The sequence below is a fragment of the Metarhizium brunneum genome, chromosome 1, assembly GCF_013426205.1.
Source record: "Metarhizium brunneum chromosome 1, complete sequence".
Taxonomy (NCBI): Eukaryota; Fungi; Ascomycota; class Sordariomycetes; order Hypocreales; family Clavicipitaceae; genus Metarhizium; species Metarhizium brunneum.
The window spans coordinates 2,350,568-2,376,038 of record NC_089422.1 but is presented as its reverse complement, the minus strand read 5'-3'; the positions used below and the strand labels follow the sequence as shown (position 1 = coordinate 2,376,038).

The 25,471-nt window shown below is 52.4% G+C and overlaps 8 protein-coding genes across 8 annotated transcripts; 4 read left to right on the top strand and 4 right to left on the bottom strand.

The window, feature by feature from the left end:
• Positions 1-191: 191 nt before the first annotated feature.
• vrtL_0 (Efflux pump vrtL) lies at positions 192-1,990 on the bottom strand (the record flags this gene model as incomplete). The annotated part of the gene is made up of 2 exons (XM_014694290.2): positions 192-1,516; positions 1,579-1,990. The coding sequence occupies 2 exons, from the start codon at positions 1,988-1,990 to the stop codon at positions 192-194; spliced, it is 1,737 nt and encodes a 578-aa protein (XP_014549776.2).
• Positions 1,991-3,133: 1,143 nt separating this feature from the next.
• sla1_0 (La) lies at positions 3,134-4,471 on the bottom strand (the record flags this gene model as incomplete). The annotated part of the gene is made up of 3 exons (XM_014694291.1): positions 3,134-3,257; positions 3,325-4,121; positions 4,214-4,471. The coding sequence occupies 3 exons, from the start codon at positions 4,469-4,471 to the stop codon at positions 3,134-3,136; spliced, it is 1,179 nt and encodes a 392-aa protein (XP_014549777.1).
• Positions 4,472-5,476: 1,005 nt separating this feature from the next.
• Pla2g4f (Cytosolic phospholipase A2 zeta) lies at positions 5,477-7,879 on the top strand (the record flags this gene model as incomplete). Its single annotated transcript, XM_014694292.1, has 1 exon — positions 5,477-7,879. The coding sequence occupies one exon, from the start codon at positions 5,477-5,479 to the stop codon at positions 7,877-7,879; it is 2,403 nt and encodes an 800-aa protein (XP_014549778.1).
• Positions 7,880-8,147: 268 nt separating this feature from the next.
• On the bottom strand, positions 8,148-9,326 carry mrpl3 (mitochondrial 54S ribosomal protein mL44; the record flags this gene model as incomplete). The annotated part of the gene is made up of 1 exon (XM_014694293.1): positions 8,148-9,326. One exon carries the CDS (start codon positions 9,324-9,326, stop codon positions 8,148-8,150), a length of 1,179 nt encoding a protein of 392 aa, XP_014549779.1.
• A 514-nt stretch (positions 9,327-9,840) lies between these two features.
• G6M90_00g007300 (uncharacterized protein) lies at positions 9,841-10,390 on the top strand (the record flags this gene model as incomplete). The annotated part of the gene is made up of 4 exons (XM_014694294.2): positions 9,841-9,843; positions 9,907-9,926; positions 10,052-10,234; positions 10,321-10,390. The coding sequence occupies 4 exons, from the start codon at positions 9,841-9,843 to the stop codon at positions 10,388-10,390; spliced, it is 276 nt and encodes a 91-aa protein (XP_014549780.2).
• Positions 10,391-12,880: 2,490 nt separating this feature from the next.
• G6M90_00g007290 (uncharacterized protein) lies at positions 12,881-14,536 on the top strand (the record flags this gene model as incomplete). Its single annotated transcript, XM_014694295.2, has 3 exons — positions 12,881-12,892; positions 12,947-13,410; positions 13,513-14,536. 3 exons carry the CDS (start codon positions 12,881-12,883, stop codon positions 14,534-14,536), a joined length of 1,500 nt encoding a protein of 499 aa, XP_014549781.2.
• A 3,412-nt stretch (positions 14,537-17,948) lies between these two features.
• On the top strand, positions 17,949-21,646 carry CYP505_0 (Bifunctional cytochrome P450/NADPH--P450 reductase; the record flags this gene model as incomplete). The annotated part of the gene is made up of 7 exons (XM_066129627.1): positions 17,949-18,150; positions 18,236-18,354; positions 18,442-18,477; positions 18,535-19,221; positions 19,295-20,668; positions 20,727-20,912; positions 21,023-21,646. 7 exons carry the CDS (start codon positions 17,949-17,951, stop codon positions 21,644-21,646), a joined length of 3,228 nt encoding a protein of 1,075 aa, XP_065986078.1.
• A 533-nt stretch (positions 21,647-22,179) lies between these two features.
• DPS1 (Aspartate--tRNA ligase, cytoplasmic) lies at positions 22,180-24,921 on the bottom strand (the record flags this gene model as incomplete). The annotated part of the gene is made up of 1 exon (XM_014694297.1): positions 22,180-24,921. The coding sequence occupies one exon, from the start codon at positions 24,919-24,921 to the stop codon at positions 22,180-22,182; it is 2,742 nt and encodes a 913-aa protein (XP_014549783.1).
• Between the last annotated feature and the right edge of the window lie 550 nt (positions 24,922-25,471).

Here is a 25,471-nt window from a genome sequence, read left to right as displayed (position 1 = left end):
GAATTGCTTGATGAATTGTGTGGCGTGGCATGGGTAGGATGCATAAAAACATTCTATCCTATTCCATTCTCTGAAATAATGATGCAAAGTTGAACCCTTTCCCCATTTCCAAGGAGCCGTTGTCTAAAGCGCCCCCTTCGTTTTCCACCTCGTTCCCCTGCTCGCCTCAGCAGCCTTCCCACAATCCACCATCACGGCCCAGCACTAAACTTGCTCCTCGCTCTCAACGCAGCACCATACTTCCAGAGCAAAAACGGCGCCGGCCACCCAATAACAATGGAGATGATGGCTAGCACGGTGCCGCCCATCCCATACCCTAGATTCCTATACATTGTCGGGGCAAACAGCGGGAACCCGAAGCCAGCCAGGCTGCGAAGCACGGTGATGGCGCCCACGGCACTGGCGGCGTACCGCGTGTACGAATCGACAATGTATCCCTGCACGCACTGGAATCCGATAATGGAGCCGAAGCCAAACACGGCCGCGCCGACGTTGGGCCCGATCCAGTGCGTGGGCACCTCGGCCGTCCACGCGTAGATGAAGATGCCGATGGGGACGAGCAGCGCGCCCGGAATCATCATGGGGACGCGGAACTCTGGCCGCCCTGGTCCTCCGTCGGGCACATAGCGACGCTTGAGGGCTGCGTAGACGCGGTCCTGCAACGGGGCGCAGACCTGGGTCCCCAGGAAGAAGCCGACGCCGATGGAGATGTAGTTGAGGCCGATGATGCCTGGGGTCTCGCCGTACTTGGTCGCGAACAGGGTCGGGAAGGTCGAGAAGATCAGGTATATCATGCCGTACAGGAACATGAGGTACAGCGAGAGGACTTGGACAATGGGCTGGGTGGCCAGCAGCTTGAAGGGTCGAGTGAAGGCATTCGTCAGGGTTTGGAGCAAGGTCCGGTCTGGACGGTCAAACTCGGTGTGCAGCTTCGTGTTGCCAGTCTCCTTGACGAGACGCAACTTCTTGCGGTGCAGAAGCACGGGCGCATACGTCTCCTGGAGGAAGAACAGGCCGAAGACCTGGATGATGCCGCAGGCAATCGTCGTGCTGTAAAACACCCAGCGCCACGTCGTGCGCTCTGCAATCCATCCGCCCGCCACAGGACCAACGGCCGGCCCGAGAAGCGGCATGAGGGAATAGATGCTGATGGCTCGGCCTCTCTCCTCGGCCGTGAACAAGTCGCTCAGGACGCCGCCGCCGATCGCCAGCGGTGCTGAGCCGCCTATGCCGCCGAGGAATCGAAAGGCAATCATCTGCCCTTCTGTCTTGGCAAGGCCGCAGCCCAGGTTGAACAGGAGAAAGACAATGTTGGAGCTCTGTATGACGATGACTCGCCCGTACAGCTCCGAGAGAGGACCCCAGCCCAGGGGACCGAGTGCGTATGCCGCAACGAAGATGGACAGGACCAGCGCCCGCTCCAGCTGGCTCTCAATGTTGAGTTCCTTGCCAATGGCTTCGAGGTCGGGGGCTACCATTGACGAGGCAACGGGCGATATGAGCGTGAAGAAGGACACTGTTTGGAGTTCAGCACGAGAGACATGGATGATGTTGAATCGTGGACTTTTTTCAACTCACCGCATATGACAGCCGCCCACTTCCTCCTATGCGGCCACATCTTTGGATTTTGCGCGTCATTTGGCCCATCCCACGCCACCAGGTTCGGGTCTTTGGGCTCGTCATTCTCCCCAGCACGGGCATTGTTAACGTCCTCACTGTTTCCACGCTCCAAATCCCGCTGGTTCTGGATCCCGTCCCTCACTTCTGAAACCACTGTCGTGAGCGAACGCCCCGATCTCGCCGACCCAACCCTTGATAATGAACGTCTCTCGCGCTCAGTTTCGTGGTCCGACGAACCATCTTCCGACTCCGTCAAGACAGCAGGCCGTTCGTGCTTTTCATCGTCAAACATGTCTGGAGTGTCCGGAGAGCTGTTCCCCGTCATGGATCCGTGGGTTTCTATTTGACGACACTCACGACGCTCCAACATGGCCAGCTACGTTCTGCAGCAAAGATGTAATTTTCTCCGTCCCGCCACTAAGTATACATCAATATACTATTGTATATTATAGTATAGAGGGGCACGGCGCTTCTCTTGGTCAAATAGGCCCCGGATTGCCACTGCACTGCACGATGACACTCAGCTGTCTGTGTATCCCAGCATGTAGGAGAGGCTCTTCGGGACAACAAAGATCAAAAAAGTCGAATCCATCTGGACTCGAGAACAGGGCGGAAAAGAGTCAAGTTCACCCACCCCTCGAGGAGAAACTGCCCAACAAACAGCACCATCTCGCGTCGTAGCAAGGGGCCGGCGTAACAAATTCCTGCAACGTGACTATTTTCCTTCCTCGGGACGTCTACCCTTGGATCGCGCCCAACTTCCGCATGGGTGCCGAACCGGCGCCGCTTCCAAGCGTCCCTGTGGCGGACCATACCTCTCCGACCGAAGCAAAGGCATCCCGCAGGAGAAAAAACAGTGCTTCTACCCCAGTCCATGGACAAAGATCGCCGAGAAGAGGAAGAAAAGTCCAAGTTTGCATATCCACTTTTGCATCCGGCCGAGTTTGGCGGGGCGTATGGAGCCGAACTTGGCTCGACCTGGCCAAGTCTAGGCACATTGGCCCAGTGTTTGCGACGGAAAGTCCGTGGGGGGATGTTCCATGTCTGCACGGGGCGAATACGGACTGGCAACGGCTTTCGGGGGAATGTTATGCACAGAGCGGTGTATGATTTTTGGTTTAGTTGAAGAGCTCCGCGTGTCGCATTACCGTTGGATGCTGCCATGGGGAAACATCCCTTGTCCATGGGCAATACGGCGAAATATCGGCCGAAACCAAACAGTTCTAGTATTACCAACTGATGGGCGATGCCAAGGGGGTCATCCCACTGGGGTCTGGTTTTGTCAAGCTCTTGAAGCACGTACTCCTAGCCACCACAGGATTGTCAATACTTGGCCCGAAGGGACAAAGTGTATGCTGAGTTACTCATCTCGAATAACAGCCCCGTGTCACAAGTGACCTTGATTTGCGATACATTCCAAACCAGACCCATCAGTATAATATTAAGCCCACAACGCCCAAACATTGAGATACACAACATGAACACATCCAGTCCCCATCCAGTTGATCCCTGCTTATGCCTCTGTAGTCTCCTTGGTATCGACCTTTTTGGCTGCAGGTTCCTCGCCGCCAGCAGCATCCTCCTCCCGAGCTCGCTTTCCGTTGGATTCCTTTTCTTCCTTTTTCTCGGGAGCACTCCTGTAGCACATTAGCATATGCTGTTCTCGGAAACAATGCAATAAATGGGATGGGATGGGAATCTTACTCAGAGTACATGGCGTCCTTGACCTGATCTTTATCCCGACGGCCGCCGTCTCTACCGCCTCGGCCAAACCCACCGCGGCCACGGCCACCGCGACCTCCCCGGCCGCGCCCACCCCGTCCGTCTCGGAAGCCACTCTTCTGATCGTGATCACGCCTCTTCTTCCAATCATCCTGATCGCGGCCGCCCTTTTTGGCTGGCCGCGCTTTGTTATCCTTGCCTTCATAAAACTTCCTAGGCCCGCTGGAGCTCGGTTCGATCTTACCCTGGCGGATCAGATCGCTCTTCTCGTCGCAGTACGCCTTCTTGGTCATCATCTTTAACTCGTGTCCCTTCCAGGTAGGTTTCGGCTCGGTGGCGAGGAACTTCTTGGCAGCGTCTTCATCCATAAACGTCACGAAAACGGAGCCCTTAAACAGATTCTCGTTGGTCCTGCGTAGCTTCAGACCCTTGACTTCGCCAAATTGGGCAAAGAAACTCTCCAAATCGAACTGCGTATCTGGGCTTTCGTCGCCGAAGCCCTTGACGTAGACGGTCGCGGCCTCGGCCTTGGCCTTGCCTTCGGGCATAGGCTTGTAGGGCGTCTTACGTTTGACCACTTCGGCCCCCTCCTCGCCTGAGACTTCAAGGAATTTGCTGTCGCGGAGGGCGGCTACGACGGCGCTGTAGGGCTGGAATGTGCGCATGCGTTTGAAGGAGTGAATCTTGGTGATGGGCATGGGTTTGTTTTCGGAACCGCCGCAAGTTTCCCACATGAATTTGTCCTGGGGGAAGTTCCAGTCTCCAAAGTAGAACTCAACCTAGGTCCGAGTTAGGCTGGGATTTTTCCAGATGCAAACAACATTGGCTGGGAAAGACCAAGACCAAAAAGGATTGCCGACAATGTTCTCACCTGCTTGCGAATAGCTTCGGGGTCATCTGTCACCTCTCGAACACTAGGGTCAAACTTGTTGTTCTTCTTGACGTCCTTGTGGTCCGTCTGCGCAGTCGTCTTTATCATAGAGTCATCCTCAGCAGCAGAAGCAGCAGCATCAGCGGAAGTCTCCTGCTGCTGCTCGACTGGAGGAGCCTCGACAGGAGGAGCCTCGACCGAAGGAGCCTCGACTGGAGGGGCCTCCACGGGCTTGGTACCAGCGTCGACCTCGCTCATTTTGTCGGCACAAGAAGATATCTTCCGACTATGGTGGCTCCGACAAAGAATACGACAGTGTACTCCAACTTTAGGGGTCCTGTAATATAAAGAAAAGGCATGAGCGTCAGTCGCATTCATAGTCAGTGGTGGGGTCTAGGGCAACGCGAAGAGCGAAACAGTCATAACTGCGGAAGCGCAGTTCCGGCGTTGGCAGCATATGAGCCAATTCATCTTACCTTGTTGCCAAAAAAAAAAGCCTCGGGGAAGAAGAAAACCGCAGATAAGAGCGATGTGGTCAGGGGGGATGATGGTGTTTCTGGAGGTAGCTCAACTGAATTGCATCCACGAAAAAAAAAATGGCATGAAATTCTGCCGTTGCGCAAAAAGCTTGGGAAATCCAGGTCCTGCGAAACTTGACTCACCGCCTGCACAGTGCAGACCAGGTGCATAACGGAGGACACACAAGTTGCACAGCTTGTACCACCAGAGAGACAGAGCGGTCCTTCAATTTACACTGACCTACTCCGCATCAAAGCCAATTTACTCTATGATTGCATATCCTTTATTTTCGCTGTATTTCTGTATTTGCATCGCCAACCCTACATCCTCTGGCAACAATACAAGTGATGGCCATGGCCGACCAGCCACCCAGCAATCGGCGCTAGTCAAACAAGCTCCAAAAGACCTGTTGACCCAAGGAGAGAGAATGGGCAGAAGGGCAAAGAGGGGGGGGGTCATTGAGGGAGCTAGCACCTCAACGTTTTCCATTCCTATGACATAAGCTTAGCGCGAACACCAGAATAAGGTTTCGTTCCCATGTGAAAAGGCATGCTCTGCCATCATCAAATCTCATCCGTTGTCTTGCCGCCTGCCCTTCTTTTCTTTGTTCAATTCAATTGACCCTTTTATCGACCGGTCGTGGCCAACATGCAGCGGTAGTGACACTTCTAGCCTCCAACCTCCACCCGTAGTACATCAATTGATAAGTCATTGCAGGTGTGCCAAACTGATTGACTCTTCGCCATGAAACGGCTCGGCAGCCTCGCCAAGGGTTTGCCGGCTCTCAACCCGTCACTGAGAGCTGGTCCCCGACGCACTAGTCCATCGTTGCACAAGAAATTTCAGCACGGTTTCTCTACTTTATCGAAAAGGACCACCGCTATTGGTGCAAGCATACCGGCCACTATTGTAGCTGGAACTTTATTTATCTGGTGGCTCTATCCGACAGATGAATTTGCGAAGCTGTCTCCTCCACATCCAAGGAGGAGACGACACTATTACGATGATGAAGAGGTGGATGAACAGGAAGACGAGGACGAAGATGAGTATGATGACCAGCCTGAGACGGCCTGGGACAGCTTCGCGAAGCGCATCGAAAACATCGCCATCGTCACGGAGACAGAATGGTCTGCCTTCTCCGAAAGAGTTGCGGGAATGATTCTCCCAGATTGGTCAAAACTTGTCCCAGGATACTTGCGGAAACTTCAGAGGGAGCTCTCCATGGCCCCAGGTTCTCTTGCTGATGAGATCTGGGAGGACGCCCACGATCCCGCCATCAATCCCGAAATCACATACACGGCTCAAGTTCGGGTATCCTCACAATTATGTGACGATGAGAAAGAGTTTCTAGCAAGGCGAAAACGTGTTATAAAAGTTGCTCTGGCCAAGTACCTCGGACTTGATGAACATGAAATCCACCCTGATGATATACCCACTATTGCCATGTGTGGATCAGGGGGTGGACTGCGTGCTCTTGTGGCTGGCACCGGCTCACTCATTGCTGCTGATGAGGACGGTCTTTTTGACTGTGTCACTTACACGGCCGGTGTCAGTGGTTCATGCTGGCTACAAACCTTGCTCAACTCTTCGATAACAGGTGGCAATCTCAAAAGGCTCTTGGAGCATTTGAAAAACAGAACGTCTGTTCATATTGCCTACCCACCAGTCGCCTTCCAGTCTCTAGTTTCCATGCCAACCAGCAAATATCTCTTGAGTGGTCTCGTGGAGAAGCTTAGGGGCGACTCCAAGGCTGACTTTGGCCTGGTCGATGTTTACGGTTTACTACTGGGAGCAAGATTTCTGGTACCCAAGGGCGAGCTGGGTGTCAACGAAAAGGACTTCAAGTTATCGAACCAGCGTGACGCCATCAAATTTGGGGATCGCCCGCTGCCCATCTACACGGTTGTTCGACACGAGATTCCTCAAACAGAAGAGACGAATCGTGGGCCGACGGAAAGGGAAAAGAAAATAGCCAAGGAAGAATCATGGTTCCAATGGTATGAAATCACGCCCTACGAATTCTTTTGTGAAGAGTTTGGGGCTGGCATTCCCACCTGGGCCATAGGACGCAAGTTCAACAACGGCAAAGACGTGCCGCCGGAAACTAGATTCCACTTGCCTGAAATTCGAGTGCCTCTATTGATGGGTATTTTTGGAAGTGCTTTTTGCGCAACTCTTAGTCACTACTACAAGGAAATTAAGCCTCTGGTCCTAAGCATATCTGGATTAAGCGGGGTTGACCAGTTTGTATCTGGCCGTGACGACGATCTGAGCAAAGTTCATCCCATTGATCCAGCCAGCATCCCCAACTTTGCCTACCAAATGCATGGCAAGCTGCCGGACACCGCACCGAAGAGTATATATGAGCAAGAGCACATCCAACTCATGGACGCTGGCATGTCTAACAACCTGCCCATCTATCCACTCCTCCGCCCCGGCCGAGACGTCGACATTCTCATCGCATTCGACGCCTCTGCGGACATTAAAACCGATAATTGGCTCTCCGTAGCGGATGGTTATGCTCGTCAACGTGGCATTAGAGGCTGGCCAGTGGGCATCGGATGGCCAAAAGCTGGCGAATCAGTCGAAGAAACCACCATGCAACTCGTCGATGCAGAGGCATCCTCATCTCAGGAGGCAGCTCGGCGCGTCCAACAAGCTAAGCAGGATCAAGAGTCACTCCGCCAGACTGCCGGTTCCATCGCAAAAGATCCTCAAGCTGACGACAAGGAAGCTAAATACAGCCCTGGAAACGAAGAAGCCGGTGACTTGGGCTACTGCACTATCTGGGTCGGTACCACGCAAGAACGGTCTCCGCATCCTTCACCGCCAGCTAAAGCAATTAACGATACCAATAAGTGGCAGCTAACAGAACCGAATGCCGGTCTGGCTGTAGTATATCTCCCCTTTCTCGCTAACAAGAAAGGACCGAATATCTCCCCGGGAACAACAGACTTTTTGAGCACTTGGAACTTTGTATATACACCTGATCAAATCGATAGCGTGGTGGATCTCGCGAGAGCAAATTATAATGAGGGAAGGAATCAAATCCGGTCTACTGTTCGGGCAGTCTATGAGCGGAAGAAGCTGCTTCGCGAACACGTCGAGAAGAAACGTGTTAACGGACTAGAAATCTTGAGTATGTAGGTAGCTTATACTCTGTAAATATTGGTTGGTTGAGTGGATGCATGCGATGGAGTTTACAGGTTGTTGAAATAGAACTCTTTTGTCGCAGGCAACAATGCCTCGGTTATATATTATTTGAAACACGCCCCCAAGGAACGAGTTTTGGCCAATTGTTCTACAATATATCGTTAATGTACAGTGGCATGTTTTTTTCCCCCAGCACATCCTTATTCTTTACAAGTGCCCTCCCCTTCTCCCAAACACCGGGCTTCCGCCCCCAACGCGAGACTTAGATGATTTCACCAACATCAATATGCGGCGCTTTCCAGGGCCTGGCACCCTCCTCCATCATGTCGCTCGGAACGCGGACCTTGTTCCCCGGGCAATACAGGTACCATGCCTTAAGCACGTTCATGGAAGCCTTGCGTCTAGCAATATCCAAGCTGGGACCAGCGCCTTCTCCCAGCTTCTCTTTGCCGCTATAGATGCCGACCACAAAAACCGGTGTCTTCGACAGCCGACCAGTTTCGCTCTCCAGTCGAGCAACGGGAGCCTCGAAACCTTCCCGCGCACAGAGCATGGCCAACTCGCGCGTGGGGAGTTGGAACTGGAACAGCGCAGAAGGATCAAACTGTCTCGACAGAATATGAGATGTGACAAAGGACTTGGCAGCTTCCCGCCCACAATGGGCATAGATAGATCCCACAACAGCCTGGACAAAAGATGCAAATGCCTCATTCTGCAGACTGTCCACGCCCTGCCGGCCAGCATTGTCCGGCTTGCTCAGCGCATCCCCAAATACGTCATCCAAAACGACACGACTGCTCATGCCACGTCTGTACGAGCTATCTTTTCCCACCTCGGAGCGGACATATCCCCATCGCGTGTTGACCAGCTGCACCCCATCAGCCTTCCACTGCAACAATCCCGCATCGACCTCCTCCCCTGGGGCGGCGGCGGCCTCAACACCCCATCTCCTTGAGACCTGCTGCAGCGATTCTTGCCCAGAGAATGCCCTCAATGCTTCGTACAAGATAGCCATCGGAAGGCGAGGCCACTTGCATACGAGATACTCGAGCACATGGTAATTTATAATGGTGCTCCCCAGGAACGCCAAATTCGAGTTGTTAAAGCTGCCATTGGCATCGGCCGAGGGTGTAATAAGCGCCCGCGCAAGCGTCTGTAGCGGAATCTTGGGAGAGAGTGCCAGTCGAGCATGCAGGGCAGCAAGCTTGGCCGACTCGAGACTTCGTTGGTGAGGAGGTGAAGGGGCGGCGCGGGTGATGTGTTGGGCGGCGGCTGCGTCGTTTGCGAGGTGTTCGGGCGCAATGGCAGCAGAAGATTGGCATCGCAGGGATTGGAGGAATGGCTGCCTACCGGCGATGGCTATCGGGACAGACGAGGAAGCTCCTGGGCGAGCTCGCAGCAGCTGCTTGCTGCTCCATTGTGATACTCGTAACCTCTTCATTTGGGGACGCGGAAGGGGAGGACATAAAAGAGAAGGAGATTGCAAATTACAAAACAAAGTGATTCAAAGAAAAAAGAATTCTGCCCCTTCCTCCAATCCAAAGTCGTGCAGCCGAAATAATAGATGCCGCCGGTAAGTGGGATGCGTTTGTCGACAAAGGCGCAAATATATCGAACCAGGTCCAGATTAGAACCGTTACAGAAAAAGTTCTGCGGTTTGGGCTGTGGCAGCCCCAGGCAAAGCACGGAGTCGTGTGAGCGGCTCCTGTAAGAGGGTCGGGTGGCTAGCTTCCAAGGTTCTTAGTGGCCTCTGGGCAGCATAGTGCACCAGTTGACCTTTGGGATGAAATTCTACGGAACAACTTTCGGACCGTTGCCCGAGCAGCGCCGCTGGGAGGTGATGGATGCTACTCAGTGATTCCGAGACTCAAGAAGGAACGAAGGCCCGTCCATTCATAAGACGCAATTGCGCAGCTCAATTCCATCCTCACACGTCCGTTGGCAAGTCAATCAAAATGGTAAGCTTGTTCTACGTCTTTGCTCATAGTCTGAAATGGAAGAAACTAATGTGATGCGCATAGGGCGGTGGTGGAAAAGTCCCGTAAGTCTTTGACCGCGATCGATCCGAGCCCCTCGATTGCGATCCCCCGATGGCGCCCTCACGACTGCCTGCACGCGATAAATTCTACAGCGAGGTTTCTAATAGGCAGGTCTTTCGGCAATTAGGTACCCTAAGCATGTCTGGTCACCAGCAGGTGGTTGGTACGCCCAACCCGGCAACTGGAGAGCAAACACCCTCGTCGCAGCCGGTATCATGGTCGGCATTGTCGCCGTAACGTGGAAGTTCAGCGCCGAGAGAGAAGTATGGGCTCGCAAGCCGGAGCCTGGAGAGTGGCACCCTAGCCGACTGTACGTCGAAGCCCCCCATTTTCCTCCGCGATCGGATTTTTTGCGTTTGGATGGGAGCTGTGTACATGAACTAATCTTCCTGATAGCTGGTCAAAGCAGTTGATTCAGTGGGACAAGGAAGACCGGGTGAAGGAGCAGGCGAATGCGAAGGAGTAGGGCAACAGAAGAGTGGAAAGCACGGAAGTCCCCCTGATGGAGAATCGGGAATGGGAAACCGCTTTGTGTATAATCTTGATCAGACCGAATATTCTCACGCCTACAATTGGCCTGCTTCCACAGTTCTCTGCTCTGGTTCCGTTTGCCCAACGTCGAGGCGGGTTTGTGATTTGTGCTACTGGGCGGCTACGAGGCCCATGCCATTGGGCTGCTGGTCTTTTGGCACGCTGCTGGTCGTCCAGTATTGATCCCACAAGATGTTGGTCTATTTCACAGTCCTGACTGTTTTCCACACAACGTTGACTTTTCTTTCGGGTCTGTTGCACAAGCAAGTGACAGCAACAGCGACAGGTGTAGTATATGTATGTTACACTTGGTAAAGAGTAGTGGAAATGGGGAGGCACACGGGTCACACATGTACAGTCTGCATGGCAAAAGTATTGTGTACACACACACACACACACACACACACGCACATTCTCTCTCTCTCCCTCTCCCCCCCTCTTATGGAACTCGGTGCGGCTGCATTTCATAATTATGAAATAGTTGGGTGACCGCCGACATTGATGCCTGGTGTTTGGCGTCTTTGCCGTTTGATCTGGTGTCTCCTGAGGTGGTGAAGAGGGCAAGACGGGCAAGATAGACAGACATAAGGGTTGACCAGTCATAACGTGACGGGAGACCAGCCGGACACTTTGACCACTCAGATCCCTTTGAGACAAGGAGCGCACAGTAGCTGGGCGGAATTTTCGACCATGAACATGCCTGGAACTGGCTCAATGAGTAGAGGTGCGTCTTCGGCTGTGTGATTGACGTGTGACTTGCACGCCGTCACGGAGTAGTAGGGCATGTGGAGGGACGGAGCATGATGGTGACATGGCATGGGGCAGTGAGTCTGACACGGGCGGAACATGGTATGCCTGAAGTCAAGACAGATGGCCTCGAGTCCGATATTAATTGATGAGGACGCAGGTAAACTGGTCCCTGGTACGAGACCAGACGAAAGACGGAGTTCGGAGACATGGAGCACTGAGGGTCCAAGTGATGCAGCAGTCAACATTGAATATTGAATGGACATTGATTGATATGGAGGCCCCTGGCCAGTGAGCGCCAGTGAGCGCCAGTGAGTGAGCACTTGAGTGCACTCTTGATGCCAGTGAGGGGGTCTGGTGTCAGTGAATGACCAGAGTTGACATCTGGAGTCCGGCCGGTCTGGTGCTAGTGAGGGGGTGCCTGTGCGTGGGTCAACGCTGCCGTGCAGCTCATGACCATCAATTGTTCACTGTTGATGCATGTGTCCTTTTGTTTTCAGGTACCTAGGTACTTAAGTAGTTTTTCGCTGACAAACGTCATCATCAATGTCACGACCCTGAATCGCCGCCCCACGCACCTCCGGGTTGACTCTTTGACCAACACCGAACATTGTTGATTGAATTTGCCCATTACTCGAACTTAGCACTTCGCCCTCTTGTTCACAGCTGCTGTCATCTGGCACGCCCTTTGTTTTCCTATTCATTCCTCTGTCCAGGTGCCGTGCGGCCGCGATATCTCAACCAGACTCCGACGCCACAGCAGCCCGGCCCATTGCCACCTTCAGCAGCTCCGCCGTCGTTTGTGTACCCAAATTTACATGATATATTGATCGCGTGGGGATGCGCGCCACGGCCCATGCATCCGTCGACTTGCAACGATCCTAACCCTTCCTCGTCTACCTAGGTACAGTGGGAGGCAAAAAATATTTGACCAGATCAGGTGCCTATTTTCCGCGCTCCATATTACAAGTATCATCGTATACTGGTGTATACTTCTCGGTGGGCAAATATATTCTGCAACAAACCAGACTGTACTTGACAAGTTTTGCTGACTCGCATTCCGGCCGTCGACAAGGCGCTCAAGACGTATCAGTACGCGCAGGACGCATGGGACACTTACCGACACTGCATCAACACCCTCTTCGTTGATTGCCACGCTGCTCCCGGCTTCGCTTCCCAGGTTCCTCCGTCGACATCTGGACCTTCTGCTTCGTCACTGCCTGCCTAAGGTACCTTGGGTAGGTACTTTGGCGCCTTACTTTCTCAACTTCTTCCCAACGCCGGCATAAGGCATAGATCACAACCTGCAGGCACCTACAACACTCGACTTGTCCTTATCGCCCACATTTCCACTCGGCATTATCTGCTTCTACTGCCCATAAGTTACGGCATCTAAGCTACATTACCCTTTCGCTTGATATCCTTCACTCTGGCGTTCCGTGCAATCCGACTTGCCGGCCTTGCCGTGGGCTTAGGTCTCAGCGCTTTTACCGCCTACCAGCGCAGCCAAGCCCAGATGGCGTCTCGGGCCGATCGTGACGGGCATCTCGATGCCGATGCCGGTCGGGAAGTGGTCTTTTGCCACGCCTGTTCTAATGAATGGTACCGCGACGACCATGGCTTGATGTGTCCAAATTGCGAAAGCGAGGTTACAGAAATCGTACGTCCTTCCAAAACCATGGCTGTGCTTGTATGCAACTGTGTGGTGTGGACCAAGTGTTCTCATGCTGACCATCACGTCCAGGTGAGCTCGGACAATGACCCCCGACAAATGGACAATTCGTCAGCCTCGTCATCGCCTGGCCTACCCCCCCTACGGCACGCAGACGACTCTGATCCCGATGAAGCTGATATAGAAGAGCATATGGGTCCACAGGGATTTCACTTCCGCCGGAGTACTCGCACCGACCCGGACGATAGGCATCACGATCCATCTGTCGACCCAGTGTTGCAGCGGTTCCAGGACATGATCCAAAGCTTTAGTCAACCTCGGCGAAGTGAGGGCACGAGCCTATTCGGCCGCCCAGACAATGACTCCTATTCACCACCTCGATTCCGACGCACTACAATCACATCCGGCACTTTCGGCGGGGGAACTGCGTCAGTCACGATATTTTCTGGCCCAGTATTCGGGTCTCGCGGTGCCGGCGCTGTGGGCGAAGATGGTGATGAGTCTACGAATCCGAACAATTTAGATCCATTTCAAACGTACGTGCCTCGTATTACAAACAGAAAGTCACACGGCAGCTACATTGTCACCATGAGAGCCTCTCATTGCCCTGGAAGTCCATGAGCTAACTGTTTGTTTAGCCTCTTTTCCAATGTCATCCGAGATTTGGGCCCGCCAGATGGCGCAGGTGAAGGTGGCCCTCAATTTGGTCTTGCTAGAAGCTTGCAAGAGATTTTAAATCATTTTAGCCCCGCTAATGCCATGATGGGCGACGCTGTTTACTCCCAAGAAGCCCTCGACCGCATCGTAACCCAGCTCATGGAAACTACGTCGCAGTCCAACGCTGCTCCACGAGCATCCAATGAAGCAATTGCCAACTTGGATCGAAAAACTGTTGACAAGGCATTTCTTGGTCCGGAAGGCAAGGCTGAGTGCTCGATTTGCATTGATGCAATGAAGGTGGGAGAAGTAGCTACATATCTTCCGTGTAAACATTGGTTTCACGACGAGTGTATTGTGCCATGGTTGAAACAGCACAATACGTGTCCAGTTTGCCGAACTCCGATTGAAAAGGGCCAACAAAGACAAGAAAACAACAGAGGCGAGAGCGGCACAGGTGCTGCTGGTGCTCCTGGGCCGAGCAACGTTCGTTTCCATGTGCCGTCGCCCACCCCACCAGCAAACTTCAGCCGAAACAACTCGGATCAGTCGCGAGATATTGGAAATAGATCCGAGAACGGTTATGATACGCCCACAGGCAGAGCGGCGGCAGACTTGGTTTCCTCGGTCAACCTTGATCCTCAATCCCGGCCGTCGAATCCGAGTCAAAGTAGGCTGAATGAAGCGCTCCGCAGCGTGGCAAATACCCAGCGAGAACGAGAAAATGATAGGCGGAATCGAGCGAACATGTCTGAAATGAGCTACGACACGTCACGAATGCAGCGTAGAACGTCGCACTCGCCACCAAGTCCGAGAGCATTCAATTTGGCCGAGCAGGGTGCTCGCATGCGACAAAGAAGCCCATCCGAAAATGACAGGCGAGGCAATGGAGACCGAGAGACTCGACGACAATCTGGTGCGCTCAGCTGGCTGCGAGAGCGATTTGCGGGAGGCAATGGAAGTGGAGGCAGTCAAGGGTCGTCTCGAGACGAACAGCAACCTTGAGGATCTGCCTACTGCCCACTGCCTCTGCCTGCTGCCTCCATCCGGGGCCGCTATTGCGACACATGAGAAGCGAGCGTTGGGATTGACAGCCTACCCTGGTAGATAGATACTAGGCAGGTACATGGCTTTTGGGAGTATATTTGTACGGCGATTGACGCGTACTTGACATGTTAGCGAAGAAACATGCGCTTCAGATGGTATCTCGTCACGAAAAGCCTCTTGAATTCCCTTTCTTTTCTCTGTATCTTTTCTTGGGCTTTTTCCCTTTCCTTCTTCCTGCTGTGTTTTCTTCCTTTTTTTTTTTATAAAACCTTCGTTCTCAAGATGGGGGAGGCTCTCAGGTCGTGTGTGCATTGTATTACACTGAGTCCTTCCGCAAAGGGACGTCAAACCTAATGATATAGAGCATATGACGGAGCAGATTGCAGAACAGCTGACTGAGATATCCTAAGTGGAATCAGGGGTTGGGTTAAGACATGACTACAGTGAGGTACAGACGGAACAATAAAACTACGTCGCTTGAGGGGAAGTGTGACGATCCGATGGACCATGGACCGGTGTGACTTGGATCAATCTTTAGAATGGTGTTCGCCGCCTGTATAGCGATGACAGGGCGGCATAGAGCGTTACCTTTAGTGTAGAGAGAGTGCGGCCTTGGGCAACTTGGTGGCCGCTCTTCCTCAATATTACTAATATGATCTGTTAGCACAGTCAGGTGGTTGTAGTTAGGTGAAGGCTATTATTTGTACGCTTACCTGTCCTCTGTGTTTATTCTATTTATTCCCCATATGAACACTCATGACGGCCCGTTACGCTAGATTATTATAGAGATCCAATCCAAGTAAACAGTAGAGAAATAGCGCATCTAGTAAAAAGAGTGAGCCTGTCAAGCAATTCGCATCTCACTAAAAGCCGCAAGTAAAGGATTATTCCGTAAAGAAGATAAAGATGAATAAAGGGACTCGGAGAGAAAGAGGAAGAAGAGGGGGAAAAGAAAAAGAGCGTGGTGAGACTGGATTAAAATTCGATCGGTCCTGTTTAGTACGAGGCTGAATGTTGTGCTGTAGTAATACTGTAGACATGCCGGTGATGAGGACTGGGAAGTGACATTATGGCCGGCACTTTTGTGCGCATCCGTAACTGATGAAATATAAAAATTCATAGATGGGGCCAGCTTTCTTTTCGAAGAAATGTAAGCGTGCAACGGGGCCAACGAACATGAAGATCAACACACTCGTGGTTGTCGACAACAACATCCGGTATTGTCCTCCAAATTCCGCCCGACGCTGGGGTACGAGTCTAGAAGAGCGCGCAGGGATCGGAGAATCAGGCGGATCCGTCCACAGGTATCCACCAAAGATGGGCGAGCCGAATCTTATTGTCGAGTTTGGTTCCCTGACCTGACCCAAGCCATGGCTGTGCATTGTAGATGTGGGAGCATCCCGGGAATGAAGTCTGGCCAAGTCTACATAAAACATGCGCATGCGGGAAGCCCGGCCGAATGCTACATGAAATGCCGCTTACCTCCGACTGCATAACAAGGGGCAACTGGTCAAAGTTTTTGCCTTGTACATAGAGACACAGTAAGCAGCCTGGCCCTGGTCCCACTCTTTGTTTTTCCTGTCTCGTCAGCGACGGTACTTCCCACCAGACGCCTCGCGCGCTGCAGTCTGGTGTCTCTAGACCCCGAACCCTGCCGGCAATATATTGTGGGACTGATGTAACGGTCAACTGCCATGAATGCGGGAATTCGCGCTTGTAGACCGCTCAGAGGTCTGGTGCTACGCACTTGGATTCTTTTTTTCTCTTAAAAAACTTTCTTCTTGGGAGGGTTAATACTCCGCACTCAGCACACCACGAGGATATTCAGGCTAAAAAGAAGAAAAATCAAAAGCAGATTCACGGCATCAAGGCACATGTGTCGTGACCCCTTACCCACCGTGGGACCTACCTACCTACTTAGGTACTTAAGTATGGAGTGTAGGTATTTGCGAGGCATCTCCAGCGCGTACGTACACACGAGGGAGAGACATACAAACTTCATATGTCTAATGACGTGCCCGACTGGAGATCAGGTACGTGGCAATGGCTGAGATCTCATGACGGCGGGCCGTGCGGCATCGTAGACTGCGCATGGGGACGGGTTTCGGGAGGCTAATCCTTAGCGGGCTGGTGTCCGGCCTCTTAATCGCCTATATTACTCCGTATAGTGTCTGGTGGTGTTGTGCGTAATTCGTGTGGGGGATGAAATCGTGGGCTCAAACTCAAACGGTGGCGCATGCATGGCGGTGCAACTGGCATGACGCGGGCGCAATCTCCGGCGGCGTTTTCTCATCGCCCAAGCCCATCCATCCATGCAAGCAAGCAAAAAGCCCGCAGCTTTATGCGAATGTTTGGCCGTGAACCCCCCGAAACGCAGCTACCAAGCCCCCCAATGTCGGGTCCGACGTGCCCTCCCCAAAACCACATGCATGATGACATCCGAGCCACCTATTGGTTTTCGCCCTCGTCTGACTGGCTCGGGTAAGCTCAAGGCCATGCCGTTGGGATCTAAGACAGCTTCCCTGATCTGCCATTCTCCACACCACAGCGACGGGTTATTCCACAGCAGGCGTATCGAGTAAAGACTATAGCACGGAGAGCGGAGTGGTTCAATGTTGCCATGGATTGCCTCCCGGGCACTGCGACGCCCTCGACCGCCGACCTGCGTGGCCGTGTTGCTGTCTTTGGGAGAACGCCGGCTCTTGCACTTTTTAAGGTTCATGCTTTCAGCCGTTCCTTCCTGTCGTTGGCATTTAGCCTCGTATTTAAACCTCGACTACTCCGTGCTCTCCTCTTGCTTCGGGAACTCCAACTCCATCTTTTCCATCAAGCTGCTGAACCATCCAAAATATCGCATTCCGACAGTCGAGCTTGGGCAACCACCCTGCATAGACCGCAGCGAGAGATACACGCGCCCACCCATCGCCAAATCGCACCTCGTCTTGGTCGGTATTCTTCTGCCTTGGCCAAGCTACCTTGGAAGTGTACCCCATCCAAGCCAAGGTCAGTCACTGCATTTCCTGGTATCAAACTTGACCACCCTATTGTCCTGCCACACCCGGCCATAAGTATACAAACTAGTAGTTGTATACACGACGCGAATCAGCATGCGCCGTCCCCATCAGTCAGACGCACCCAGAACAGGGGGCGAGTTGAGTTACAAGGAGCAGAGAACCACATCCCCACGGATTTCCACTTTCACCCCCAAAAGCCCGCCCCTGGGTCTCAGCTATTGCGCATGGTGATGAAGACAAAGTTCTTGTATAAGTGGCTCGGCTGTCCTAGCAGATAGGATGGAAGAGCCGGGCAGTTTTTTTTCTTTGGGTTCACCCTCGCGTTGGCGCACTTCATCTCAGGAGAATAATACAACATGATCGTCTTGTCGAATTTAGCATCTATGATCTCCTGGACTGACACAAAGAATGGCCAGTATTCCCGTTACTCAAACGACATTCCAGAAATGGCCGATGCAGTTCCTATCCCCGAGCCACCTGGCCTGCCATTGATCGGCAACCTCGGCGAATTCTCGTCTACTCCATTACAAGACCTCAAACGGCTGGCAGACACATATGGTGCGTTTAGTTCCCCGAATCTTTCTGCGATTTGGTCAAAAATTACACCATTTCTGGATTCCGCATTCTAAATTTTTAATCACAGGTGGAATCTTTAGACTTCACTTGGGCACTCGGCCCGTCGTCTTTTGCTCCACAAATGAGCTTGTTAATGAGCTGTGTGACGAGAAGCGGTTTCACAAGAGTTTGCAGTCAGCTTTAAGGGTAAGCCAATTGCCTTCTTGGACCAGCTTGCCATCTGTCATACTTCTTCTCTTCATAATCAGAGACATAGGCTAACCATTGGACAAGATTGTTCGAGAAGGCGTTCATGATGGCTTATTCACCGTAAGTAACATCAAGCTCTAGCATTGAACCTCAAGGCTGAGTTTTCACATCTTGCAGGCCCACGATGATGAGCCCAACTGGGGCAAGGCACACCGAGTTCTTATTCCAGCTTTCGGTCCCCTTTCTATTCGAGGCATGTTTGACGAAATGCACGATATTGCTACCCAGCTCTGCATGAAGCTTGCTCGTCACGGCCCTCACAGCTCCATCAACGCTTCAGATGATTTCACTCGTCTAGCCCTCGACACTTTGGCTCTATGCGCCATGGACTTCCGTTTCAACTCATACTACAGTGAAGAGCTGCACCCATTCATTACCGCCATGGGCAGCTTTCTTGTAGAGGCTGGTCGTCGCAACAAACGGCCTGCATTTGCCCCCAACTTTCTCTATCGAGCCGCAAACGAGAAGTTCTTCAATGATATCGCCATCATGAGAGATACAGCCGACGAAGTCGTAGCTAACCGAAAGAAGAACCCTAGTGACAGAAAGGATCTTCTAAATGCTATGTTGAACGGTGTTGATCCGGCCACGCATGAGAAGCTGAGCGATGAGAACATTACTGACCAGCTCATCACCTTCCTTATCGCTGGCCACGAGACAACCTCCAGCTTGCTTTCGTTTTCTTTTTATTACTTGTTAAAGAACCCTTCAACATATCAGAAGGTTCAGCAAGAAGTCGATCAAGTTATTGGCCGTCAGAAGATCAAGGTCGACCACCTCACCAAATTGCCATATACTGCCTCAGTATGTAGCCCATGCATCACAAACTTCTGCCCCTCCTTTTGACCGTTATAGTCTTTCTTACTTTTCATCCCAGGTACTTAGAGAAACCCTGAGACTGAGCTCTGGCATTCCTGGCTTTTCTGTCGAAGCATACGAAGACACTCTGCTCGCGGGCAAGTTCCTTGTCCGCAAGGGCGAACCCATTACTGCATTTTTGACCAAAGCCCATGTGGACCCTGTTGTTTTTGGAGAAGATGCTACGGAATTTAAACCAGAACGAATGTCTGATGAAAACTTTGAACGTCTGAATAAGGAGTTCCCAAATTGCTGGAAGCCTTTTGGCAACGGAAAGCGTGCCTGTATTGGCCGACCGTTCGCCTGGCAAGAAGCTTTGCTATGCATGGCTATGCTTTTCCAGAACTTCAATTTCACCATGGCTGATCCAAGCTACAATCTCGAAGTCCAAGAAACCATGACTATCAAGCCGAAAGCTTTCTACATGAAAGCTAACTTGCGACATGAAATGACCCCAACGGAGCTAGAGCAAGCTCTTGCCGGAAAAGTTGGTGAGACAACACACCACGCTGCCGCTGTCAATGATGCAAAGGCATCTGGCAATTCTATCAAGGGCAAGCCCCTTGCCGTTTTCTATGGTTCCAACAGTGGTACCTGTGAGGCATTGGCTCAACGGGTAGCAGCAGATGCACCTCGCCATGGTTTCAGGGCCACCACGATCGCACCTCTGGATGATGCGAACCAGAAGGTACCCAAGGATCGCCCAGTTGTCATTATAACCGCTTCTTACGAGGGTCAACCGCCATCCAACGCCGCTCTCTTTGTCGCTTGGATTGAAAGCCTGAAGGGGAAAGAGATGGAGAATGTGGCATACACAGTCTTTGGCTGCGGCCATCATGATTGGGTTCAGACCTTCCACCGAATCCCCAAGCTTGTTGACAGCACGCTAGAGAAGCTTGGCGGGAACCGTATTCTTCCTCTAGCCACTACCGATGCTGCCGATCGAGACATGTTCAGCGACTTTGAAGCCTGGGAGGACAACTCCCTCTGGCCTGCACTCCAAGAGAAATACGGAGCCGAGGATAGTGCTGATGCTACAGGTGATGCTCTTTCAGTAGAGATATCGGTGCCCCGCAAGACTACCTTGAGACAAGATGTCGAAGAGGCCGTTGTTATCTCCACGAAGACTCTTACCGATGCTGGCTCCGTCAAGAAGCATATTGAAATTCAACTGCCCACCAATATGACGTACCGCGCGGGTGACTACCTCGCTGTCCTTCCTTTCAACCCCAAGAGCACAGTCTCGCGCGTCTTCAAGAGATTTCAGCTGTCATGGGATGCCATGCTGAAAATCCATTCGGAAAGGCCGACTAGCCTTCCTACCGAGGCTACTGTATCAGCTTCAGATGTTCTCAGAGCGTACGTTGAGCTTAGCCAGCCGGCAACCAAGAGAGTAAGCTAACCATCGCGTGCATCCCTAACATGCTCAATGCTATACTAACCACCTGCAGAACCTCCAAGCGCTCATAGAGGCTACCCAAGACAAGGATACCGTAGAGCAACTTAAGAAGCTCGCTGGTGATGATTATCAAGAAAAAATTTCAAGCAAGCGGGTATCGATTATTGACCTCCTGGAGCAATTCCCAGCCATTAGTCTTCCATTTGGAGCATTTTTGGGAATGCTACCACCGATGCGTGTCCGCCAATAGTAAGTTTCTCATGATAACATGACGAAATTAAACTCGAGGATGGCTAACAGATACACCTTAGCTCCATCTCATCTTCCCCCTTGGCTGACACCACCAAGCTGACCCTGACGTACGGGGTGCTCGAACAGCCTGCGCTTTCTGGCCAGGGCTCGTACTATGGTGTTGCCAGTAACTTCCTCTCCTCACTCACAGCCGGAGAACGGCTCCACGTTGCTGTCAGACCCTCTCAGACCTTCCATCTACCCAGTGATGCGGAAAATACACCACTCATCTGCATTGGCGCCGGATCTGGTCTTGCCCCATTCCGCGGCTTCGTGCAGGAACGCGCCGCAATGATTGCAGCCGGAAGAAAGGTTGCTCCAGCGCTACTCTTCTTTGGTTGCCGCTCTCCCGGACAGGATGACCTGTACGCCGAGGACTTCGCCAACTGGGAGAAGCTCGGCGCCGTTGATGTCCGCCGCGCCTACTCCCGATCATCCAGTAACTCGAAAGACTGCAAATACGTGCAGCACCGCCTGTCTCACGACCGCGAAGACATTATAAAGCTGTGGAAGGCTGGTGCCAAAATCTATGTTTGCGGTAGCAAAGATGTGGGCAAGGCCGTGGAAGAAGTATTCCTCGATATGGTCCAAGAAGCTGGCAACAACACAACTCCCGAGAAGGCGAAGGAGTGGTTTGATAAACAGAGGAATGAGAGATATTTGACCGACGTTTTTGATTAACTAGTGTGATGGTTGTGTTATTTGAATATTCAGATTGGAACGAGTTATGAAAATGAACTGGCAAGGTTATTCAAAAGGGTAAATTGAATAGTGTATGAAAAGAAAAATGATCCTTAAACTTGGCATAACATATTTGGTAAAAGAAACTGGTTGTGGTCACCTGAGGCTGCTATGAAGATTGTCCTTTGCTTCATAAGGAGCATTAGTCACATCTGAATATTGCAATACTGGGCACACAAATTCTGGACACAACAATCATCACGTATGCAATATTGCCTCGTAAGGACTTCATGATGTTGTTTATGATTCAATAACTCAACAGGTATCTGAATGCCAACCAACAACGCCAAGTATTCGAACCTCCAAACTTGTCAGTCTGGCCCACCTCACATAAATGCACACATACCGCCATGACAAAACTCACTATCCCACCGCTCTACATTCCCATAGCCCGACATGGTATCAATTGTATCCCAACAGCAAAAAGACGAGATTTGCATCGCTCGTAATGTTGATGAACAAGCCCCACTACCTTAGTCCTGGAAGAACTTGATAATCTGTTGAAGATCCCGCAGACCGACACCGTGCTTCGGGTAGCAAATGTAGACTTCTTCGCCGAGAGCGCCGAACTTACTTCGGAAACCAGCCTTGCGACGGAGTCCCAGGCTATCCACAATGGAAGAGTAGGTAGTAGCCAGGAACCTGGCACGAATGCCATGAAGATGCTCTCCAGGAGTCAGCTTCTCGGAAACCCCGACGCCAAAGGTGACTTGACCTGTGATTGTGGACAGGGTGTACTCAATCAACACCTCAATGGCGCCGTTGACAGAACCAGGGAAGTCAAGCGCCCACTTGACTTGCCAGCCATGTTTGGGAGACAGCTTGGCCAAGACCACCATGGCCAGGACTTTGCCGTCCTTCTCGGCAGCATAGTAGCGGCGGTGTTCCATGTCGATCCAGGGGCGGACTTCAGTAAGGTGCACTTGTTTGCCCTTGCGGTTGGCCTTCCAGTTCACGATGGCTTCGTCTGCACGTCTGATGAAGTCGGCATCCGGCTTGACTTCGTGAATCTTGACACCCTCGCGCTCGACACGTCTGGCCTTGGGGCCACCACCATTAATGGCGTGGTGCTTGGTGGCATCAACACGCTGTTCCTCAGTGCACGACAGAGTTCGCCAGCTCATCTGCTGAGCGAGAATTTTTTGAATCTCGTAGGAGACGAGCATCCATACGGGAGTAAGCTTGAGCTCAGAGAGAACAAACTTGACGAATGCTGCACAGACATCTTTGTACTGAGTCTTGTCACAGAGAGGATCTCCAGTGATCATGGCAAATTTATCCTGCTTGACGTAGCCAACGGCTGCACCACTTGGGTGTCTCCAAATCTTGAATCGTTCATCCAACCAAGAGGTGTTGGAAGCATCGCCATAGTTAGCAATAAGCTTCTCGACAGGTGGCATGGCACCATCTCGAAGAGGCTTGGTAGTATCTGCGTCTGGGTGAGGCAGACCGGGTGCTCGCTCAGGCAGTGACTTGGGGTCACGGTGGAATAGAGATGCATATCGGACATCACCTAGCTCAAGCATCCAAGCCACAATTCGCTCCAGGCCAAGACCGGCGCCGGCATGAGGTGGTGCACCGAGGTCAAAGGCTGCAAGGTAGTCTTCCATGCCGTCTTCCGAAATGCCCACCGCCTGCATGTTCTCGCGAAGTTCAGCGGCATCGTGGATACGCTGGCCGCCGGAGCAGATTTCTTGTCCACGGATAAAGATATCGAACGACCTCGTCCAGAATGGGTTTTCAGGGTCCTTGTGCGTATAGAATGGGCGAGCGCTGGCTGGAAATTTGTCCAATACATAGTAGTCCGTGCCATACTTCTCCCGGACCAGTTCGCCTAGTCGGATCTCGTCGGGGGTAGACAAGTCTTCCATTTCAACGTCACGGCCATCATCCCGCAGCATCTGAATGCCATCCTCAAAGTTGAGTATAAGAGTCTCTTCGAGCCACTTGAACTCCTTGCTTGGCCAACGCTTCTGAACTTCCTTGACTTCAGGCATGGCGTAAACAGAAGTGAAGACATTCTTCAAGAACTCATCAATGACGCAAATAACTTCGTGGTAGTCGTGTTCAATTGACATTTCGATATCGAGCCCAGTGTACTCTGTAAGATGGCGATGGGTGTTGGAGTTTTCGGCGCGAAAAACGGGACCGACTTCATATACTCGGCCAAAGTCGGCTGATACCGCACTCTGTTTTGCTAGTTGGGGGCTTTGAGCCAAAAAAGCATTGCGTCCAAAGTAGTTGACTTTGAAAACAGCCGCACCACTTTCAGTAGCCGCGGGCTGGAGCTTGGGGGTGTTGATTTCGACAAAGCCCTGCTGCTCAAGGGTCTCACGAAACATGCGAGTCACCATGGAGCGGATCCGGAACAGGGCCTGGTTGGAGGGATGACGGAGGTCAAGGATTCGTGATGTCATGCGGTTGCGCAGCGTCTCGGGAGGTTTGTAGTTGGTGAATGGCGCTCCATGTGCTGCATTCACAAGATGTATAGAATGCACCTCGACCTCAACGCCCGAGTGTGTAGCAGAGCGGACGGCCTCGGGAGGCGCCTTGAGCACTCCATTGACCTGCACCAAGGACTCGGAGTTGAGCTTTTGTACCCATCGAACCATGTCGAGATATTCTCGAGAAAGCACGCCCTGAACGGTGTTTGTTTGGTCGCGGAAGAGGAGGAAGTCCAGATTCTTGGATAACTGTCGCTGAGTAGAAATTCTGGCTCGAAAATTCACCTCAGACCCGAGAGGGAGCTTGTCCAGCTCGGCAATGGGGTTGAGCTCATAGGGATGGGTAGGCCAGTCGGCACTCATGCTCGTGCGGCCACTCTCCATGCTGGACCTACTTGAGTCCCCGGTACGATCTGGGCTCGAGCGCTGAGATTTCTCGTTCAACTTGTCCAGCTCCTGGCGGTAGTTTGTCAAGCTGAGTTTCTCCATGCTGGAGCGGGCGGAGTCCCTGGCGACATCCACGGCACTGTCTGCCATTTTCGGGAGGTGCCTAGGACTGCCAAAGGCGCTTCCAGCAAACGTTGGAGTCGCGGGAACAGACGGTGAGTCAGGTGCTGAATTCAACGGAGTTGATGACGTAGTCCAATCGGCCGAATAAGTCGCATCAGTGACGTCGCCACGTTTGTTCGGGCTGGCAGTGCGACTGCGCGACTGCGACCGCGACCGGGGCAGCCCGAAGGCTGATGCCAATAGGCTAGAAGCCCCAGGCATGATGGCCAGGCGGATGTTCTCAATCTATGAAGTCGGGTCGAGGAATTCCTTCTGCCGTCTTGATCGCGAGCTGTGTCGAGCCTGCTTGCGAAAGTCTTGACTCTTGACGTCTTTAAGACAGTGGCGGACCACAAGTTCCGGAGTCTGGCCCTGGCTGGCCCTGCACGTCACACTGCAGAATCCAGATGTCCTCGGCAGGGGTCTGGATGACGTCCACGACGCACGGTGCGCTATGCGGCCCAGATGAGATGCTGCCGACAGGGGTGGGCTCAAGGCTCAATGGCTAGCGCACGTAGCTTCCGGTTGAGCCGAGCCTTTTCGTCAACGGATCGAGCAGACAATACTTGGCCCTTTTGATGAATCGCCTTGAGATTGTTTCTCGCGGCACTGCGTTGGTCCAATGCAACTGAAATTTGCCGTCTGCAGCCAGCGGGAGTGCCAGACAAATGATGGCGCAGGTTGGCGAGTGATTGGTGAGCTGGGCGACAGTGCAAGGGCCCGACGTAGCCAGAGCAGTGGGCTTGGTCGATGATATGAGACAAAGTGCCTG